The 17,025-nt window shown below is 33.1% G+C and overlaps 1 protein-coding gene across 2 annotated transcripts in view; it reads left to right on the top strand.

Annotated features, from left to right (window-relative positions):
* HDAC1 (histone deacetylase 1) overlaps positions 1-17,025 on the top strand; it is a 229,221-nt gene that overhangs the window by 16,118 nt on the left and 196,078 nt on the right. For both annotated transcript variants that reach the window (XM_090395692.1, XM_090395694.1), the window contains exon 2: positions 8,635-8,747. In XM_090395692.1, coding sequence (XP_090251818.1) covers positions 8,635-8,747 — 113 coding nt within the window. The remainder of the gene's footprint in view (positions 1-8,634; positions 8,748-17,025) is intronic.

The following is a 17,025-nucleotide window of genomic DNA, read 5'->3' as shown; positions in this document are numbered from 1 at the left end:
ATAAAACTAACCCTGACCTCTTTTCTAAGGTGACAAACATATTTAATGTACATAATCAGCTGTTTTAAAGCTGAGATGTTTGTAATTTCATCACATAAAACACTGAAATAATCTGAAGAATGTATATTTTTCAGTATTTCAGATCTAATTTGTGATGCTAAAATATCAATCAACTCTTGCATTTTTACCAACATTAAGATGTTCTAAGTAGGAACAGCCCATAGTCTTGCAATGCTAAAGCAATTTTTCCAATAATGTAGTATGGTAACTCATTTTTCACTAACCAATACATAGATCTTAAAGCTCCCAGAAAAGCATCTCTCTGCAAGTTATTCAAAATTGAAATTGATTTTTCAATTTGCCCTATTCCAGTTTCTTCTAGAATACATTTTTTAGTTATATCTGAACAAGAATCAGTGTGTAACTTCTTTGTTCATGGTCAACCAAGCTTTCTTTTTGAAGTCTTGTGCATGTCATAGTTATCCAAGTCACTTCCTTGTTTGTGGGTCTTCCCTTTCTGTATTTCATACATGTTGTAGCACATCATTCCATTATCTTTCACCGCTAATCAATGGAATTTTTTAAACCATTCACTGGTAACACCTGATAAGCGGTGTTTAGATGCAATTTTTACATTTGAAAGGGATCTGCCGAAATCGATGATTCTGTTGCTGATTTTGGTGTCTTTGCTACTGCTTATCTGTTTCATTTTTCTTAAAATAACTTAAGAGTGTGGTTTTCTGACTTGACTTTTTACTCATTATGGGGTAATTTAATAAATATAAAATATCATTGTTATTAAATTAATCAGAACAAATCACTGAATTGCACACTGACAGTAATACCCGAGACACATAACACATTTTAGTTAAGATAAAATGCCAAATGGCTAGTTTTCTGGCACCTTAATATAGAAAATAAGGGGATAAACATCCTTTGTTGTTTTATAGCCAGTAAGCGAAACTAAAGATCGATAACTAGGATCTATAAGTTTCATGCCGAAATACGAACTATTGCCTTCGCTGATAGTTTTTCGGCATGAAACTTATATATTGTAGTTATCGATGTTTAGTTTCGCTTACTGGCTATAAAATAACAAAGGATGTTTATCCCCTTATTTTCTATATTAAGGTTCCAGAAAACTAGCCATTTGGCTTTTTATCTTAACTAAAATATAATTTCACCTTTATCGCATTCATATAGTGAAGGTATGTAAGTTCTTTTCACTAAGCTTTGATATCTTCCAATTGTACCTACTCACTGATGAGACCTCAAAAAAGGTTGAAACCGGTCTGGGTAGTGACCTCTCCTCATAATGTAATGACAGTATTACATCCCCTAGGAGCTGTGTTTTACATTATGAGAAAATATCAAGAATAGTGAGGGAGCTTGCTCCACCTTTACTTCGAATTGCCTTCGCTGATAGTTTTTCGGCATGAAACTTATAGATCGTAGTTATCGATCTTTAGTTTCGCTTACTGGCTATAAATCAAACAAAGGATGTTTATCCTCATATTTTCTACACATAAAGCATGTTATGTCGCAATTTTACTATTTCATCATCATCATACGTATCAAGGATTTAGGCATAGTATGGCCTGTTCCGGCCTTAGAAATCATCGTTTAAGAGGACGTCCTGGTTTTCTTAATGGCTTTAAGGCTTGTTTTGGTAATCTTTCTGTTTTCATTCTTTGAACGTGTTCCATCCATCTGTGTTTATATTTTTTAATTTTTTCAATTACTGGTTCTTGGTTTAATTCTTTCATAATATCTTCGTTTCTTTTGTGATCAAATAGGGTATACTTTGCAGTTTTTCTCATAAACTTCATTTCTGCTGTTGTTAATATTTGTTTTTCTTTTTGTTTTATTGTCCAGATTTCACTTTCATACATTAAGACCGGTAGGGCTAATGTGTACTTTTAGTCTTATATACTTTTAGCCTGGTTTGTTTTTGAACTAGGTTTGGTTTAAATATAGAGTTAATTACTCCTGTTATTTTTAAATATTTTGCAATTTTTATGTTTATATCTTTTTCATTTTCATAAGTGATCATACATCCTAGGTAGTTAAATGAATTCACCTGTTCTAAGATTTGTTATCTAATACTATTTTAGTTCTTGCTGGATCTTGTCTTTTAAAGGCCATAGTTTTTAATTTTTCCGTTGATATTATCATACCATAATCTTTGGACATCTCATTTAGATTTAAAATAGCTTTCTGTAAGTTATCTTCAGAATTTGTAATTATTATTTGGTCGTCTGCAAAGAGGAGAGTGTTTAGGTTAACTGTAGGTGAAAGTTTAATTCCTTGATGTAAATTTTTACTCCATTTTATTATTATTTCATTTAAGTAGATATTAAAAAGAGTTGCTGAGAGGGGTTTATCTCTCTTGTATATGATAGCTCATGATTTAATCTTATTTGTATTTGATTATTTTCATATATACTTGTGACAGCTTTTAGGATATTATTTGGTATTTGTCTTTCTTTTAATATGTTAAATAATATGTTTCTTTTAACTTTGTCAAATGCTTTTTCAAAGTCAATAAATGCAATATGTGTTTCTAAATTATATTCTCTTCTTTTCTCTATTATTAATTTTAGGCAGAAGGCTGGGTCTATATATGATCGTCCTTTTCTAAATCCATTTTGTATCTCTAGAATAAAGTTTTCAGAATATTTCATTAGTTTGTTATTTAAGATTCTGCTGTATATTTTGTAACATGAATTTAGTATACTGATACCTCTATAGTTTTTAGGGTCATCTCTATTACCTTTCTTAAAGATAGGAATCACAATTGCTTTTTTCCATTCTATTGGGGGATACCAGTTGAGTAAATTTTATTTAAAAATAATAAGTCTTCCTTTGAATCTTGTTCCTGCGTATTTATATAGTTCTGAACCTAGCTTATCTTCTCCAGGTGATTTTCCGTTTCTTGTTTCTTTCAGGCTGACTTCTAATTCTTCTTCAGTTATTTCCTTTTCATTTTCGTTAATTGTTTGCCAGTTGTCTTTTTTAAAATATTTGTCTGTCCACAGTTCTGTGTAGTAATTTAGAAATTCTTCTGATTTCAATTCAGTGTTTAATTTTATGTTTTCTTTGGTATCTGCATTTAGGTGTTTCAAAATCTTATATACATTGGGTCTTATTTTATATAAATCATGTTCTAAATTAGAAACAAATTTATTCCATGATTCTCTATGTCTTTTTCTGACTTCTCTTTTAGCTATGGCTCTTATTCGTTTATATTCTATTTCACCTTCTAATCTTTTACTGCTTAACCATTTATGATAGGCTTCTTTTTTCTTTTTGATTATTTCTTTGATTGTATCATCCCAGATCTTCAGGTTTTTTCTTTTATTGAATTTTTTGGTCTTTCCTAAGCTTTCATTTGCTGCTGCATTTAGTATCGTTTTTATATTAAGCCATTCTACTTCTATTTCTTCATTTTGTTTTATTTTATCTAGATACTGGTTAATTCTTTGTTCATATAGCCATTGTACATTTGTGTCATTCAATAGTCTAGTTTTATAAACAAATGTTTCAATTTTTCTTTCTGTTCTTGTTACTTGTAGCCATTTAGGTGGTAATCTTAATTTTATTTTAACAAGGAAGTGGTCACTGCTTATTTCATATCCTCTGTGAACTCTAACATATAGTGAAAATTTTAATGTCTTTTCATTTAATATGAAGTAATCAATATTGATTTCCATCCTCTTGCTGCCCAAGTATATTTATGTATATCTTTATGTTTATAGAAGGAATTCATTATTTTTAGGTTATTATAAACTACAAAGTCAATCAATTTTTTACCATTTCTGCTTAGAGTGTGTTCTCCATGTATTCCTATATTATTATTAATTTTCGTGTTTCCAATTCTTGCATTTAAGTCTCCTGCTAAAATTACGTAATCCTTTTTATTTATTTTATCATATATGTTTTGTAGCTGATTATCAAAATCAATATTATCCTGTTCTCTTCCTTCTTCTGGGGCATATAAACCAATTATTGTTAAATAGCCTCTATCTATTTTTATTCTAGCTTCTATTATTCTTTCATTCCATAATTTATAATGTTTTAACTGTTTTGAAAGGGAGTTATGAATCCAAATCATGACTCCTGCTTGTGCTCTTTGGTCTCTTTCGACTCCACTGTATATCACATTAAAATTTTCAGCTCTCATAGTTTCTTTTAATTTCTTTTTTGTTTCAGTGATTACTGCTATTTTAAAATTTCTTTCATTTAATAACTGGTCTAATTCTATTTCTTTATATGTTATTCCTCTTACATTCCAGTTTGCTATGTGTATTATATTTTTTCGTTTCCATTTTCGTTTTCCCTTTTCCATTCCAGGGTCGTTTCCCATAGATTCAATCCGATTATCTTTTTCTGTCAGCTTACAAGTATGGTTATGTTCTCCATGTCAGGGGACTAGCCTGACGATGGAATAATTCAGTGGTAGGGCTGTTACCTTAAGGCTTCTGAACTCGCCTTCTTCCGAATTTAAACCCATAGGAGGAATAGGGTAGATTATAGAAGAAATATAGTAAGGTTTATAGAGAGGACATAGTTGTAAGTCCAGAAATGAAAAGACCCCCATGGCCCTCGAGTACTCTAATAGCACAAGGGTCATAAAGTAAGAAGAGTTGGCTGATAAGGCCTTATAGGAAAGATTAAAGTAAGTGGGTCTTCCGCAAAGTAGAAGAAGGAGAGGATAAATCCAGCTAGGGTCCATGGGAGTGCCGCTTCCCTTACAATCAAGATGATTGCCCCTTATGGCCCTGTTGGTCCACGAGTCCTTATTCAGTATATTCGGACCACTCCACCATATATATTTATACACACACATGCATGCACATGTACACACACACACATGGTGGGCTCCCCTATCCGCCACCCAGGGGACACACTCTCTAGGGGTTATAGGGTCCCCTGAGAGAATTTTTAAATATTTATATTATAAATATTTATAAATTTTACTATTTATAAGTATTAATTACTAGGAATGGGAATTGGTATCACTCAAGACTGACGCCATAGTCCTCTTGAGTTTTGAGAATTCCCTGAGATCACAACTATATTTGATGCACAGGCCTATTTTCTTTTATAAAATAAAATACGTATTAAATACTTGACTCATGATCTTCGGACAAAAACCATTATTAATAAAAATAAATGTAGATTTTTAACATCAGCTTTTGCCTTCCATTCGAATTCACTCAATTTTCACAGTTTATTTCTTTCAAACATCACAATTATGTCTCTTTTGTAAACGATCTTCTTTGCAACTGATACCGTTGTATATTCGAGATCTTGATTTTTGTCTTCTTTCGTGTACGGATTGGTGTGCATCAAAGTGAATATTCGAAGTTCTCGAGATTGTCTTGCAATGCAAGAAATTGAGCTGGTCTCGCGAATATTGAGACTCTTGTTCAAAAACCGTTATTAATAAAAATAAATGTAGATTTTTAACATCAATTTTTGCCTTCGATTCGAATTCACTCAATTTTCACAGTTTATTTCTTTCAAACATCACAATTATGTCTCTTTTGTAAAAGATCTTCTTTGCAACCAATACCGTTGTATATTTGAGATCTTGATTTTTGTCTTCTTCCGCTTACGGATTAGTGTGCATCAAAGTGATTATTCGAAGTTCTCGAGATTGGCTTGCAGTGCAAGAAATTAGGCTAGTCTCGCGAATATCAAGACACTCCGGTTCAATTTCTCATCACTATTAAATAAAAAATGTCTTAAATAATTTTTCTATTCTTGCTCATTATTTAGCTATGTCAATTCACAACATTAATTAGATGAGCAGTTTGCCCATTGAAAAGGTCTTGGGGAGAATATAGATCAGGTCTATGTTGCAATTCCATCTGGTCTGTAGAAAGATCACCAACTTTGGTATAATGCATTAATGGTATTTTATTGTAATCCTTCTTAAGAAATTAAGAAATTACTGTTTTTCTTGATTAAATATATGTATGTTAGAGAAAGAAAAATCCTGAACAATGGTCCTTTGTGGTAGCATTTTAATCTCTACCGAAATGATAACTCATATTAGCAACCTTGGATGTTGTTGCCACCAGTCTTGATGTGCAAGGGTGACTCAAGAGTTAGCCATTTAATTTACATTTTTTTGGGGCCGTTTAAAAGTAAAACTTTTGTATTATCAAGTTATGCATGTTTGTTATTCACTGAAATTCTCTTATACTAAATTTCAGCTTCCTTCCATAGTCTTTGGCATAAAAATTATTCTACCCAGAAACTTCAGTAACCTGGATACTGAATGAATGAGGATGGGCTGGCAGTTTGGGATTTAGCTGACCAGATTGTATATTTATTGGCTTAAACCACAATGTAAAATGATGGTACATGACAGAATTTCATGTCAGCTAGGGCATCACTCATATCCTTTATCCATAAAGAATAAAGGATATCATCATTTCTTGGCATCTTTAATTTATAATATAACGAAGTGGAAAAAATTTCAACATCTATCTCTAATCCATAGTATTTTAATAATGTATGACACCTTTTGGCTACTTGTGCATAGAAATATGACTTTTGTATTACTTCAACCTTGGTATAACTTCTGGGTCTGGCTCCCACTGATGAGACCGCAATTAAGGTCGAAACCAGTCTGAGTAGTGGCCCTTCTTGCATAGCATTATACATGATGTAGATGTTAGAAACCAAGTGGAAAACTTCTAACATCTATCTCTAATTCTTGTGTGTGAGTGAACAATGAAATAGTTCTATATTTGTTGCAGTAACTGGTGCTCCCTTTTTTTGTGTTGTGACATAAATATAGATCTGTCCAAGTTTTCAAGCCATTCTGCTGTTTCCCAAATTTTGTTGCTTAGTTTATCATCATCATATCTACTCATCTATCTTATCCTAGGACGGGTTGAGTCCCACTACCTACCAAGACTTTTACAGCTAATTAATGCAACTGGGTCCCCATAAGGGTAGTATTGATGACTGTAGTCCATGTGTGTTCTGTGGGATGAAAAACCCAAGTTTCTTTGTGAAAAACCCCCTACCTCTGTATGAGACTGGCTAACTCACCTTTCATTGAAAGAGACCAGATTAAGGTTCCTCATGTCACTAACAGGAATCAAACCCAGAACAAATCTTTCTGACCAAAGGACTTCATCTATACTGACTGAGCTATGGAGACTCTTGCAGAGTTTATGCAAAATGTCAATTCCATTATATCCTAATAATTAGCCATTATCAAGTTATGCATGTTTTTTATTTACTGAAATTCTCTTATACCAAATTTTATCTTCCTTCAATAACCTTTCAGTGGGAAAATTATTTTCTCAAAAAACTTCAGTAACAGTTGAGAAATATATATACCGTTGATCCTTGAACAATGCAGAGGTTAAGGCCGCCAACCCCCATGCACTCTAAAATCCGCATATGACTTTTGACTCTCCAAAAACTTATCAGTACCTGACAAAAACAATGGGGATCTTGTTTAGCCGGGCGACCCCCTGCTGGCACGAAATTCTGTCATGTTGTACCATCATCTTATATTGTTGTTTATATTTATTTTATTTAGATTAGGTTGATTTTGGGGAGTAGCTGTAGATTCTAAAAATGGTGTTTATTATTATTGCAGGCCACTCCTGGAGTTCGCAGCAGACTATATCATCCAGCTCTTAAAGAAAAGAAAGTTGTTTCTTTCTCCTGACTTCTTGCTCACCCATGCCACTAGTGTCTGCTATACATTCTGGAGATTCGCATATGAAACAAAAAAAAAAGTTCTCAAGTGCCTTAGGTTGTTTCTGTATATGTTTCACTGGAATAAATTTTGGTGATATATCAAGGTATGCTGTTATATAGCAAGCAGCAAGTTGGTGTTGATTCTTAACGGCATGCTATATATATATATATATATATATATATACACCTTCTGGAGAAAAAAAAATGTTGGAAAAGCAGTTTAGAATGCAGTGCAAGAACCTAGTGTTTGCAGTTCTTTGATATATTAGCCTTGTGAGAGGCAGCATTTGCACTGCACATGAACGCATATGCATCGACACGATTCGCTGTCTTATTCAACTTTTTTTTTTCTGATTACGACAGTTTTATGGCTTACTTGTTATTAGATATATTGTTTAGGATGGTTGATAGTGATGCTCCTGTTTTTGACTGCTATGAAATGCTTCTTTTGACTTGCACTGCATTGTGCTGAACAGGCATATATACAGATTGGAATTCTCTTTCTTTACTATTCTAGACTGTACAAACTGTTTATATATATATATTTTATTATTTGACACCTCCAGGGTGTCCAAGGACTCATCATGGGAGGGCACCTACTTTACAACTCCGTCTCCACCATTCAATCACCAACTGATCCAAACTACACCAACGGCATCTACTGCTGACCACCACTGGTATTTCCACAGAGAATCACAAACATCCATGCCAATGGTGGGATTCGAACCCACAGCCTTTAGGCTGGAGAGTGGATACGTTATCCACTCGGCCAACCAGGCCGGCAATTGTTTCTTTGATACCACTTAACTGTGCATTTGCATACATGCTGGATGGGTAAAATATGTAAAAAAAATAACTACAATTAATAATTGTATTAAAGTTATGTTTGTTTTATTTCAGGAGATATTGGGAATTACTATTATGGACAAGGACATCCAATGAAACCACATCGTATTCGTATGACACACAATCTGATTCTAAATTATGGACTGTATCGAAAGATGGAAATATATGTAAGTGTTCTCATTTATATAGCTTCTACTGAAACAGAATCTCATTCTATATAAAGGTATCTAATATAAGTTGAAGGGAACATGTGGAAGTTGACTTTCTTGCTGTCACTGGGCAATATCTCCCTTTAGCATTAATTAAAAGAAATTATTAGATGTATTTATCCATTTGTTAATCTCAGCATTAACATTACATTATTACATAAAATAACATTATTTTGCTTATTAATTAAAATGAGCTTCAGCTAACAGTATTGAGCTTGCTAGTATGGAGGTTGACCTTTAAGGAATATAGACTATCACTTATTTCAGTATATTTTTATGTTTATCACAGTGATAACCAACTTTTGCACTTTGTTAACTGACAGTCCTACACTTATTATTATTACAGTAATCTACATGGAACCAATAGATTCATTGTGGGAGGTCCACTCAACCAGCAACATATCTATCATAATGAACTTGGAAGTTATTTACACTCTTCATTCATAATGCACTCTAGCAGTTCACTCTGCTCACCAACGTCTTTCCACATAAAAAAATCTACTCCTCACCTTCTTCACCACATCTTTATACATATTCCAGGCATGGCCCTCTCATTTTTTTTCATCTTAAAGTCCACTTTTTATGATTCCTTCTGTTTTAATTTTGTGAAATCCCTTAACTAAATTGAAGGTTTCTATCATATCTTCTTTTTTCCTCTTATCCACCAAACACTGGAATTAACATTACCTCAACCACTCTGCATAATCAACACTCCATAGTCCTGATATTACTTTGGTCATTCATCTTTGGTCCTTTCTAGTGTTTCCACATTGATTCAAATTTGACCACAGTAGTCCAAGTGTGATTGGATCAATGCCTTATATGCAGATACCAGTAACTCCTTATCCTTACATTACTTTTTATTGTCAGAGCAATAAGATGTGGAGTGTTATATACCCCTCGGAACTTTAGTTCACTGACTAAATCACCCCAAGATCCAAAATATTATCCACTTCCTGAAGGATAGCTCCACCGCTACAGTATATATATATATATCACTGAACCCCAAAGTGTAACATCTTACATTTATTAATATTGAAATTATAACTCCACTCATCTCATCATCATCATCAAATTCCTGACATGTACACTCAAGGGGTGTACAGGATATTATGATAGTACTACATGTAAAACTTATATCATTACTGACTTCCTATCATTAATTTTCCTCCAAATCAATCTGTTATCTGTGAAGACACAAACATTAGAATCTATTTTTCTGGCTTCTTCTAAGGCACTTTTTACTGTATCAATTCACCTATATCTTGGTCTTCATTTGGGACTTTTTCCTGCCAACCTAGTAGAGAACACTTGTTTTGTTAATTGTTCATCTTCCATTCTGTTTAAGTGACCATAACACCTGAGATTAGCTCTGCTAATGCATTTTTGGATGCTAACAATGTCAATTTCTTTCCTAATATCCTCGTTTTCAATATGATATTAACATTGATGCCGTCTGTTCATGCCCCTAATCTTTCTCAGGACTCATATCTGCATTCTCTAGTCTTTGGTCAAGTGTTTTACTTCTGACCCAGCTCTCAGATCCATAAGCTAAAACTGGTTTGAACACAGTCTTGTATACAGCTAATTTAGTGTTTTGACTAATTTTTCTCTTATCCATATAAATTTATACATTTAACTTCCTTCTACCATACAAGCTTTGTTGATTTGGTTGTCTATTTCCATATCTAATTTATCATCTTCACTAAAAATTGTGCCTAAGTAGCTTTTACTTGTGTTTTACTTGTTCTATGAGTTCTTTATTCACAATGCAGTTGATATTTTCAATGTTTCTGCATAATTTCATCATCTTGTTATTGCTGATTTTCATACCAAATTTATTACAACAGTTATTCAAATTAGTTAGGGAATCTTGCGGACTTGTACTGGATTTTTTTAAAAGTATAACATCATCTGCATAAAGCAAAGAGCTGAGATTACATATCCAGTTTTGATATCAGGTTTAATGCCACATTCCCTCATAATGTAATCCATATAGATAATGAATAACAGAGGGGATAATGTACATCCTTGTCTGACACCAGATTTAACATTAAACCATCTTCCTGTACTTCCTTCAATTCTAACTGCTGACTTACAACTCAAGTAAAGACTACATATTGCTTGAATAAATAAATATCAAGAATGTGGCAAGATATTCTGGAGGTTGTTGAATAAGCTCAGAAATTGAGGAAAGAGTGCCGTAAAAGGAATTAAAGATGGTAAGGGTAGCATGAAAACTGAAGAAAAAGATATCCTTGATGTATATGGAGCAATTACTTTGAAAAATTACTAAATGAAACAATCGATGACAGCAGAGTGGTAAAAAACATTCAACACTCATTGTAAAATCTTGTATAGAAAGAATTTTGTATAAAATTCTTATATACCAATTTTACTTGAGAAAGAAAGTCAATAAAAAATACTTGTAGTTAAATTAACAATTTTTCATAAGTGTTTTATGTAATCTTTTAGAATATTAGAATGAATTGTTAAGTTATTTAACCACCAATATGTAATCTGGTAATAAATTGCTAAATTATTTGACTGTCAATTATTTCATTGTACAAACGAAGAGATTGCCCAGACAGAATTAGAATGTAGACCCGAGGCTATCGCCAGGTGCAAAGGTCAGTGAGTTACGGGATTTTCCCACCATGACTCAGCAATTTTATAGGGGGGAAGGTACCCTTGGTATAACATCTTGGGAACTCAATCTAAAGAAGTTCCAAGGCTGTCAAGGGAGAATAAAAAGGAGGCGGGTGCTCTGCTCCTGGCTTTTAGGCTTTTGGCTCTGGCTCTCTGTTTCTGACTTGTTCTGGTGTCGTTTCGAAGACGGTTCCTAGGTCCAGCCATTCCAAGGATGGGGAAAGGATGTCCCGCTAGCAGGAAACCCTCCTACCAGCTGAGGTGGATGAAATAGCAAGATAACCTCAGAATTTTTCATGGATCAAAACTTCATCGGCATTCTATCTTTTACCCTCCTCTGCTGTTAATCCCTTAACGGTGATTTTAGAGCCATTATCAGATGAACTGTGGTCGAGCGACTTTTGAGTTACTTGGAATATTCTTCACTGTAATAATATATTTAACCTTTTTTTTACTGCACAATTTATTTATTGTGCCTCCTTCCAAAAATAGAAGTTTTTCATTTGCCAAATAAATAATCAATCATGAAATGACCACAGATCAGCCTTTGTAATAATATACTTTAACAATAGTTAATTTCCTTCACTTTACTGACAATATAGATTCTTTCTCGCGAATTTTCAAATGTTTGTTTACATTTAAAATATTGTCAAATATTATCATCATCATCATCATCAAATTCCTGCCATGTACCCTCAAGGGGTGTACAGGATATGATAGTACTACATGAAAAAAATTACATCATTATTAATTTCCTATCTATAATTTTCCTCCAAATCAGTCTGTTACTTTTCAAGACTCCAACATTATCAGATCTTATATTTCTATCGTCTAAGGCACTTTGTACCGTATCAATCCACCTATATCTTTGTCTTCTTCTGGGTCGTTTTGCTGCCAACCTGGCAGAGAACACTTGTTTTGCTAATCTTTCTTCGCTCATTCTGTTTAAGTGACCATACCACCTGAGATTAGCTCTGCTAACGCATTCCTGGATGCTGACAATGTCAAGTTCTTTCATAATATCCTCGTTTTTAATATGATATTGCCATTGATGCCATCTGTTCACGCCTATAATCTTTCTCAGGACTCTCATATCTGTGGTCTCTAGTCTTTGGTCAAGTGTTTTACTTGAACCCCCCCCCCGAAGCCTACGGTGCCCAACTCCCCAAGTTACGGACTGGTAGGCCAGTTCTCCTTGAATTCTGATGACTCGAATTTTGAAGTCTCGAAAGGTCGTCCCCCCCCCCCCCCCCCCCCCGTGCCTATGGTGGGGCCAAACCCTAATGGAATACCCTAAAGCAAGGTTAAACACAGAAAACAGTTTTACATTCAGGGCACCAGATTGTTGTCTCTCTTCTGAGATATTGTTTTTTTTTTTTTTTTTTTTTTTTTTTTTTTTTTTTTTTTTGTATACATGGCATTTGCGTTGAGGTTTTTTTTATTAGCCCTGGCAGATTCTCGGGATAATGGTTGGAGTTAGCAGCGTTCAACCTCAGAGGTCTCGAAGGATTGCCTGCTTTCCTGCTTGCTGAAGAAGGCGCATGTGCATGTTGCAATGCTTACGCGATTTCTATTCTGTAATCTAGATATGTTATGATAGACAAACATTTCTTTTTGTGCAGGAGGAAACTGTACCAAATAACAAAATCCAATATATGTCCAAACACTTTTTTGTAATATTTTTATGCTGTTTCCTCATTACAGAGCAGAATGATAGCTACTGATCGCACCTATCGACTCCACCCATAGTGTTATTGTATGCATTAACAACAAAATTTTGTGGAATGGCATATCATTCTGCTTAACATATTCTATACATATATTAAAACTGTCAATTGCCTCTTCATGTTTTACTTTTTTTTCTTGGAATTCTTCATCGTCTTCTAATTCATTCTGTAGCGTCATATTTATAATTTCAGCATCTGATTTGATTTCGAATTCGCATTCAGTTCTACCTGTAATCCATTCCATAACATCTGGATTTATATTTTTAACCAAATTATGCACGTTTTGAATTTCCTCTTTTTGTGTATATTTGTGATTCATGCCGACAATACAGTACAGTATAAAAAAGCAAACATGAACACACAATAAATAAAAATAGGCTTCCAGTATAACTGTGTAATCGACAGTATGGAAAAAAATATTGTACTGTAATAATAATAAAATAAATAATAATAGTTAAATAATAATTATTAATTAAAAATAATAGCACACAAAATAATAATAAATAAAACTTTTTTCTTTCAAACTGCAGTTTGGATTATTGGAGGGTTCGGATTAAAGAGATACCACTGTATACAAGACAGTGTTCAAATCAATTTTAACTTATGAATCTGAGAGCTGGGTTAGAAATAAAACACTTACCAAAGACTGGAGACTGCAGACATGTGAGTCCTGAGGAAGATTAGGGACGTGAACAGATGGCATCAATGTTAATATCATATTAAAAATGAGGATATTAGGAAAGAACTTGACATTGTTAGCATCTAGGAATGTGTTAGCAGAGCTAATCTCAATTGGTGTGGTCACTTAAACAGAATGGGAGAGAAAAGATTAACAAAACAAGTGTCCTTTTCCAGGTTGGCAGGAAAAAGACCCAGAGGAAGACCAATATATAGGTGGATTGATAGAGTAAATAGTACCATAGAACGGGCAGAAATATAAGATCTAATAATGATGGAGTCATGACAGATAACCGATTGATTTGGAGGAAAATTGTAAATAGGAAGTTAATAATGATGTAAGGCTTTCATGTAGTACTATCATATTCTGTACACCCTTTGATGGTACATGTCTGGAATTTGATGACGAACTTTTAATTATTTTTAAAACTTTCTTATATATTGTTCTTTTCAGTTTGGTATCCATTTTTATCCTGCTCAGTACTGTTTAATGGTCACTTTCAATTACAAATTGTCCGTGCACGTTTGTATCTTGAACCATCTTGATGATATCACTATCACCGATGACGTAGTCGATTAGGCTTTTCTTATTTCTTGTGTTTTCTCTTCATGTGAACTTATGCAAATTTTTATTTTGGAATAGAGTAATGACTAGTCTGTGTCCAGAGTCCAAATTCAGAAATACTCATTACTATTATTATGTTTACCCTTTTTTACTCCAAATTTCCCCAACATGTTCCTATATGCCTGGTGGGATTAATTTTCTATTTTGCTGTTTAGATCTCCAACAAAAGTTTAAATAGCACATATTTAAACTTCCTAATACATCTCAGCAAGTTTAAATATGAAAGATTGTTCATAGAATCAGCCTCAGCTCTAAAAAAAAACTTTCCAAACCTCAACAAATTTGGGTGCATGAGACTGCCCCAAATTTTGGAAGCTTGCATCACGAGAACATCAGCCCAACAGTAAGACAATCCAATATAGCCTGCTAGGGGGCACCATTAGGACTCTAGGAACAACAGTAGTTTCTCTCTTCTGCCTCATTTGCTTTTTGTAGTGCCTGCATGCACGTGTCATAGTTATATGTTCCCATTGAAGATGGCAATGTGACTTTGCCGAAATATAGGAAGTATTTATTAAAGTTTCTTTTAATTAATATTCCAGTATACATTGTAAATTCCTTAAATAATTTAATAGTCAGATTTAGACAGTTTGCATGAAGTTTTTTACTTTTTACAAAGAATTAATTTATACAAACATTTGTTTATGAATTCTGTTTATTTGTAAATACTGCTCTGCTTAACATAATTTTTAAAAATTTGCCTTTTGTACATAGTGTTTACTAATTTTATGTTTTTATTATTACAGATTTGATTTAAAAGAATATTCAAAACTTAGAAAGAAGAATTAACAAAATTAATATATGATATTCACAATGTGGCTAAAATTTGCTAAGCAATTTTGTGAATTCTGTGATATATTTGAACCTAATGATGTTATAGCAATACCTAATAGTCATGAGAAATTGCTAATACCTCTGATAATAAAGAATCTGTTAATGAAGATAAGACTAATGTCTTCATTAACATATTCTTTATTATCAGAGGTATTAGCAATTTCTCATTACTAGATTAAGAACTTTTAGAATAGATAATGAAAATGAATATGTTGATGTTACAGAATATTTAGAAAATAATAGCAAAAAAGATTATCAATACAATAAGACAGTGTTTCCCAACCTTATTTGGGTCATGTCCCACCGCAACACCTCAAAGATTTTGATGCCCCCTCTAGCATAATAGTCAATTAAGTTCTGAAAAAGTATAATACAAATAGGTACTTCAAATAAAAAAGGAACATAGTTAAAACTGTTTTTAATTTGACTTTCTTCAATGAATATAAATTTTATATTACACTTTGTATATTATGAAACAAATCGAACTCAACTCGGGAAAATAAAATTCAAATTAATATGATCCTTGAGCTTGATGTCTGCTGCAAAGAGTTTTTATTTGAGATACTAATTTAGTCAGTTTCAATTACAAAACCACATGGTTTGCGATATCAAGATGATTTCTTTTTTTCAGTAGTAAGTCATGTACAGCTTTTTTTTTTTCTTGGAAAGTCAGGATTGTATCATCGATAATTTATCGCCAACAATAGTGATTTTTTGAGTATATTGGTGATGAGGTGACGAATGCAACATCATTTTCTAATTGTCCCCCAAAATATTCAAATTGTTCCCTGTGGGGCATATACGCCCCATGTTGGGAAACACTTCAATAAGAGAAGAATTAAACAGATTAAAAAGTATAAAAGGAAATCTTGTGTTAGATATAAAGACTACAAAAATTCATAGTGATAACAGTTCATGTATTACTGAAACCTTGGATTATGCATTTAGAAATTTAAGTGTTCCTTTGTTTCAAGGAGATAATTCAGTTAAACATTTTGATGAATGTATACTTAATTTTAATAACAGAATAGCTAATGCAAAATTTCACTCTTCTGGTATAACTACAGTAGCAAACAAATTAATCCGAACACTCGCATTTTAATGAAAAATTTTAATTTATTAAGAAAATAAGCAAAAATTAAACTCCAACTTTACCTAATAATTTATCTGTGCTCCTCTGTTCCTAATAAGTTCATTAATTCACTTAGGCATGGATTCTACTGATGTAGAACACATTTTTCTTATTTCTGCATCTCAAAACCATACTTTTATAATGGATTGTATTAAGTTATCCTTTGTATCACAATTTAATTTTCCAAGTCTTTTGCACTATGGCCCACAAATTTTTTATTGGGTTAATGTCAGGAGAGTTATCTGGCCACTGAAGTAATTGGATGTTTTGATTGTGAGGAACTCTTTCACTTTTTTTGAAGTGTGGCATGGAGCAAGATCTTGTTGAAAGATGAGTTCTTCGTCTTTCTGGGTTTGTGGGACCACTATTTTCTCCAATATTTTTATATATTGATCACTTTTCATCATACCCTCAACAGGCACAAATGATCCTGGACTGTGATGTGTAAAACAACCCCAGTACTTATTTTTAGCTAGGTGTTTAGAGCTTGTTGAAGGTGGACAAGAGAAGTCTTCTCAGCCACTGATTTACGAACATAGGATACTCGCTCTCCTTGGACAAAAAAATGGCTCTCATCTAAGAATATGACCT

The sequence above is a fragment of the Typopeltis vanoorti genome, chromosome 7 (assembly GCF_054136105.1).
Source record: "Typopeltis vanoorti isolate ZY-2024b chromosome 7, IOZ_Tvanoo_1.0, whole genome shotgun sequence".
Classification (NCBI taxonomy): domain Eukaryota; kingdom Metazoa; phylum Arthropoda; class Arachnida; order Uropygi; family Thelyphonidae; genus Typopeltis; species Typopeltis vanoorti.
This window is presented reverse-complemented; position numbering and strand designations above follow the sequence as displayed.